Source organism: Cryptomeria japonica, chromosome 4, assembly GCF_030272615.1.
Source record: "Cryptomeria japonica chromosome 4, Sugi_1.0, whole genome shotgun sequence".
NCBI lineage: Eukaryota > Viridiplantae > Streptophyta > Pinopsida > Cupressales > Cupressaceae > Cryptomeria > Cryptomeria japonica.
The window spans coordinates 589,331,550-589,337,729 of record NC_081408.1 but is presented as its reverse complement, the minus strand read 5'-3'; the positions used below and the strand labels follow the sequence as shown (position 1 = coordinate 589,337,729).

Genomic DNA, 6,180 nt, shown 5'->3' with positions numbered 1-6,180 from the left:
AAAGGATTAAATGAAGTTTGTAACGGATTGTAACCCCCAGTAACCATTGGAAATGAAATAGATTCTTGTACATGAGTACTATTGCCTTGTGGGTTATCCTAAATGTAGAGACATCCAAACTGTTAAGACGACAAAGAAATTTTAAAGACTTTGAATTTCATCTTGGTAATATGAATACATCCTAAGAGACATTTCAGTACCCTAAAAATTGAATACCATTATAAAATGGAAGCAACATCTAAAAGAAGAATATCAAATAAGCTTAGCAAATTAGAGGACTAGCTAACAGAAGTTCAATGTCAACCAAGAATTATGTTCCATCCTGTAACACAAGTTTCTCCCTGCAATGCATATGAAACTATGCAACTGATCACAAGCCTCAACTCGGAGTTAGAAAACGATGATGCAAAAGTAATCTTGGCAGTTTGAATCATGCTAGACTAAATCATCTTGGCAATGTCTGGTAACAAATTAAATGAAGTTGTGCAACCAATTGCAACTCTTAATTAGAGTTGGAATTGATAATCAATTTGAAAGACATTCTCTTGGCAGTTTGAATCACACTAATTTAAAAGACATTTCAGTACCATAAAAATATAATACAAGTATACTTAATTGAAGCAACATCTAAGCGAAGAATAGTAGATAAGCTTAGAACATATTGGAGAACTAACTTAAAAAAGCAATGTCAACCAAGAACTGAGTTCCATCTTGTAACACAAGTTTATTCCTGCAAACTATATGAAACTGTGCAACTGATCACAAGCCTTGACTCAGATTTTAAAAAGAATGATGTAGAAGTAAATTTGAATTTCATCTTCGCAGTCTCAATCACAATAAACTAAAAGTGTTTCGAGTACCTTAAAAATAGAATACCAGTATACTCATTTCAAGCAACATCTAAAGGAAGAATTGCAGCTAAGCTTGGAATATATTGGAGATGAACTGGCAAAACCCCAATCTCAGCCAAGAATTGAGTTCCATATTATAACACGAGTATATCCCTATTAAGTATATGAAACTATGCAGCTGATCACAAAACATAGTTCAAAAACAATGATGCAAGGTCATCTCTTAATGAACTATTTCAAATGCTTGTATTTATGGCCCAAAATTAAACTGGGAGAATTTTTCCATGTAAACTAGTGTAAGAGTTTAAATATTTCATATAAATTAGATTTGTACCTCAAATCTAGAATAGGAATGGTATGCCTATATCTAAAATCATTTAGATTGATAATCAAATATTTTTTATTTTGGACTTAATTTCAAATTATTATTTTAAATTTGGACCAGGATAAGCACCATTACTCTAAAAGTCATGATTGTTAAATTTCTAAGTCAAATTGGCATCTAGAAGATGTTTTGCATTCAATACTATCAATAATTTGATTCAAAGTTTATGAATAATTGCAAGAGTGGATAGCTTTGAAACAACTTCAGAGACATACTAGGGTTATTTTGACTCATTCTAGGAGAATTTTCCAGAAAAATAATGGAAGGACAAAATATGTGGGCTATGTGAAGATTTTATGTGGTTTAACTTTCTATTGGAATATTAAAATTGTATGATACCACTGTAAGAGGAAAAGCATTCATCAAAAGAACTAGTTCTTTCTGAGACTACCATAAATGAGATTTCTGAAAAATCTAGAGTCCCCGTCATCAAGTACGTGAAAATCATGAGAAAGGAACTATCATGGATTCTGATCTTGTAAACCATGCAAATACCCATCATGAAGTATGTAAAAATCACAAAAAAGGAACTATAACAAATTCTCATCTTATAAGCCTGTTAATGGGCCTAAAAGGGTTTATCCTTTACACAGTGAAATTAGGATAACAAAATGTTCTCCACCAAAACAAGATTGGATCAAAGTGAATTTTGATGGCGCTGCAAAAGGGAATCCAAGACCAACAGGTGCAGGTTGTGTGGCAAAAGATTTTAAGGGGTGAATTATTGCTTGTTGCAGTCAAAGATTAGGTTGGGGTACTAACAATGAAGCTGAAGCACATGCAGCTTATCTAGCTATTTGCATGGCAAGTAAGTTAAACGTGAAAAATCTCCATCTTGAAGGGGATTCACAGATCATGGTGAATGCAATTGCAAAAGGGTATGCAGAAAATTGGAAAATAGACAAAATCATCCAGATCATTAAGAGGTTGTTGTTTAACTTTAATAAGTTTAAAATCTATCATGTACTTTGGGAGGGTAATAGTGATGTTGATACTCAATCCAACATGGCTTTCTCCCTCCAAGTTGGTGAAGTAAAATGTCGTTTGAGACCGTTGAATTGTCGCAAGGTGTGGGATGACTAACTAGATATTTCAACTTTGAATGGATATTAATTACCCTTTGAAGAAGGGGGAGGGCAGTGTTAGTTGGCATAACGTGTATTCAATGAAGTTGATGGACCATTCATGAGTATTGCATTTATTATGAGTCATGCCTGTGCAGCTTCATGGCTGCTTGGGAAAATGAGATGACCTTTGCAGCATGTGAAAGGACAAGGGGGGGAAGATCAATGTTGGGATGCAGGTCATAGCAAGCAAAGATTGGATGAGGTGGAGGTGTGAGAATGCGCACCCAAGGAGAGTAGTTTGTGTGTGGTTAGCAGATGCGATCTCTCTGCTAGAGTATCGCAAGTTAGTAGATTTCCTACGTGCGAGAAAGCATGTTTCTAAATCACAACGGTTACTTCGTACAATAACAACGAAGAGGTGGTGTGAGTATTTCCAGCTGAATTTATTGCATGGCAAGTGACAGGTTGGCGATGGCTTTATTATCTGATGTGGACGGACTGCAAGTTATTGTGAATTTTGGCGCCAAGTGAAGCAAGTTTGCCTGTGAAGACTCTCTAATTCGGTCTGTGAAGGAAGGTGGCAGATGCAAGCGAATTTCTCTTTGCAGACCTCCAAACCCATGGTGGCATTCTGGGGAAGGATATCGGGCGAACGCCTAACTCACATGTTCAAAATCACAAAGCCAACCTTTCTGAGTAGGGTGAAAGTCATCTTGGGAGATGAATACTTGAACGCCCAATACAGATATCGAACCAACATCGATATCGCTTCCCTATTTTTGCCCTGGTGTCTTGAGTTTGAGATGAAGGAGTCTGTGTTTTGGCTTATGCACTCATGTGTGAAGGACGATTGGTGCTAGGGGTTGGCGAGCCTAATTGGAATGGCTCATCAAGGGGAAGGTTTCATGTGTCCAGGTGGAGATTGGCTATATGTCGGAGAATTTTTCCACATCTTCAGCCCTCTGCTCAAATTGGCCTACAAGGGATAAATGATTTCCTCAAGTCCAGGGAAGCCCAATTGGTGCAGGAGGAAGTGGCGAACTGGCTGTTGAGGGAAGTAAACCAAGAGCAAGCGGAGGAGACTACAACTCCCAAAAGAAATGGTGGCAGGCCTATTGGATCCTTCAGTTCGAAATGTAGCCGACTTTTGTAGTTAGGTACCTCCTCGACCATGCAGATCCAGAGTGGGGATTCTAGTGAAATGGTGGAAGCAATGGCAAATGAAGACCGCATGATATGATAAATTATGTTTATTACTTGATATTGTATGTTGTATAGGGATGTAGAGCCCATTTGATAGAATTAAAATATAGACTATGGGCGTATAGGGCTAGATGTTGCAAGTTTTTGCATGTTCAGTGAAGTTTTGATTATCAGACTCGATGCAGACTTTGCAAATATTTTTTTGATAATTAATATAATGACACAAATACCGATCAAAAAAAATTTATCATCTTATAAACTATGCAACTCAGCATCAATTTTGAAATACATTTGTTGCAACTACTTTGAAAATGCACAAGATGAGGCAGCATATTTAGCCTTGGAGAAATGTGAACTGAAAGGTGCATCTAATGATATACAATTTACCAGGGAAGTTAATGGGAAAATGCTAGAAGATAAAGAGCATATGCAAATGAGACAAAATAAAAACTGAAGTAAAGGGATCCATGGTAAGGAAGAGCATGCACAACTGAAAGTTATTTGTCACAATAATGTCATAAAGGTGGAATATCCATAAATCTGGTGCAGTTTTAATTTCTCTGTTAATCCAGAGGTAATTATCATGGCTGATTTACAATAAATGGTGGTGAAGCAGGGCATTCAAACTCATCAGTCAGAGACTATTTTCTTCCTAATTAAGAAATGTACAGCACACCTAGCAAAGAAACTATGGATTATACAGCATCAGTTCTGAAATAAAGATGTTGTCACTGATTTGATGAATACATAAGATAAGGCGGTATATTTAGCCTTGAAGAAATATGAACTGAAAGATGCATCCAATTGATAAAAATATTACTAGAGAAGTTATTGGGAAAATGCTTGAGGATTATAAGTATATATAAATGAGATGAAAAACAAAAACCGAAGTAGAGAGATCCCATGGTAAGCAAAAGCATGCACAACTGAAAGTTAGTAATGTCAGTAAGGGGGAATATACACAAATCTAGTACAGTTTGAATTCCTCTATTAATCTAGAGGTAGTTATCATGGTTGATGTACAATAGATGGTGTTCGAGAAAGGCATTCAAACTCATCAGTTGGAGACCATCTTCTTCCTAATTGAGAAATATACAGTGTGACTGGCAAAGAATCTGTGGATAACTTTGTGGAGACAAAGTGGCAGCTGGATCGCCTTGAAAAAATAAACGAGGGAACAGGGGAATGAATTTAATGGGGATTCTGGGGTTGCTGATGTAACATACAACACACGTGAGGAAAAATCGCAAAGTTATTACATGATAGAGATAATGGGCCTCTTTTTTATGAACCAGGAAACTGGGTTTGGTTATGCAATATACATGGTAAACTTGTGGACGCAGAATGAGTTATAGATTGCCTTAATGCTTCAGAGGGTTTGAATTCAGATGAATCATAGCCACTATTCCAAAGACATAACAGTCAGGGAACGTCACTAGCCCTATTGGGAACGGACAGCCTTGCTAATCTTGTTATGATTCTGAATTACAAGCCGGCTTCTCAAATTATCCTGCAACGTATTGGACAGCATGTTTTATCAGTTAGATGGAAATTCTGACCCTACATATTTATGTGACAGGAATCTAACTTATAAACAAAGTATAAATGGTTGAAGTTAATAGTCTTTCCATCTGATATATGGACTACCAAAAGATTTTTGACCGGTCACTGATCAGTTTTTCACAACAGTCACATTATAATGGTTTCTAACATCTAAACGAAATACTCGGGCTAATATAACATGAAAATTAAATGCACTAGGAGGGTTTTAGGCAAAGCGTACAAACAAAAACCCTAACAAAAGCATAAGCATGTTATAATGAAATTTCAAATGTACCCGAGAAATTTACGATCTCCAAAACCTATTCTGTTATTTTTTTGGGAACATCTATTCATTGTTCCTACGAATATAATTTAATTATCATGATAATTTTAAGAGCACATGAACTTTAAAATATCAAATTATGAAAAAACTGACCTCTGGGTGCTGTTGCGATGCCCTGCAGAGTATGACGCAACATTCCTTCGCAGATGATTGGTCTCAAGAAAGATAAGGATGAGCTCTGTGGACTTGGTCTCAAGAAAGATACGAATGCAGGGTGTCGGAACGGCGGCTGCAAGTTACCAATCCACAGGAAGAGCTTCCCCAGGCGGGCGAGAGGACTTGCACGACGTCTTCTCAAACAAACAAAGAATAAAGACGCACTGCCATGCCAAACACATGATAACACAGGCAAATTGAACCAAAAAAAACAGAAATAAGAGGTGAAATCGTGCTTTTTGCAACGGTAACATAGAGAAATAACAGCCATTGCATTCATCGCTACACCTTTAGAGCCGTTGGCGCGCTCCACCGTGGGATGAGGACAAAATTTGGAACCAATTTGTAGTCAATATAACATAGGTTGACACTTAGTATGGTGGCTATATTTTTAAGAAATCTTAACATGCTAATAATTTTAATATTAAGTATTGAATTATTTGTAATCAAATGTAATTTTTAAGATTCTATTTTTAAAGATAAAAGAAATCTAAGAGATCGAAATATAATGTAGAATTGTACTTTTGCATTTGTTGAAGCAAAGTTTGTATAGCCACTTTAAAAGATTAGAATGAGAATGACATTATTTTTAAATAATTTTACATTTTTAGTGATTTTTTTATAAACGTATTT

General features: G+C 36.2%; 1 protein-coding gene across 4 annotated transcripts; it reads right to left on the bottom strand.

Moving 5' to 3' along the window:
- Window positions 1–239: 239 nt before the first annotated feature.
- On the bottom strand, window positions 240–5,871 carry LOC131050755 (uncharacterized). Of its 4 annotated transcripts, none has more exons than XR_009372357.1 (2): window positions 5,485–5,871; window positions 240–358 (listed from the first exon to the last, which is right to left on the bottom strand). XR_009372357.1 is itself a non-coding variant. In XM_057985015.2 (2 exons), exons 1-2 carry the CDS (start codon window positions 5,825–5,827, stop codon window positions 283–285), a joined length of 402 nt encoding a protein of 133 aa, XP_057840998.1. In that variant the 5' UTR covers window positions 5,828–5,871; the 3' UTR covers window positions 240–282. The 4 variants fall into 4 exon arrangements, 1 of the variants encoding a protein (XP_057840998.1); XM_057985015.2 differs by having other exon boundaries at window positions 240–341; XR_009107024.2 differs by lacking the exon at window positions 240–358 and adding an exon at window positions 449–737.
- Window positions 5,872–6,180: the final 309 nt, after the last annotated feature.

Bases quoted from the DNA above. Each gene is read 5' to 3' on its own strand.
- LOC131050755 (XM_057985015.2), bottom strand. From the start codon at position 5,827: ATGAATGCAATGGCTGTTATTTCTCTATGTTACCGTTGCAAAAAGCAC. The intron at 342-5,484 runs GTCAGTTTTTTC...TATGCATTGCAG, and splicing joins CATCGCAACAGCACCCAGAG to GGAGAAACTTGTGTTACAGG.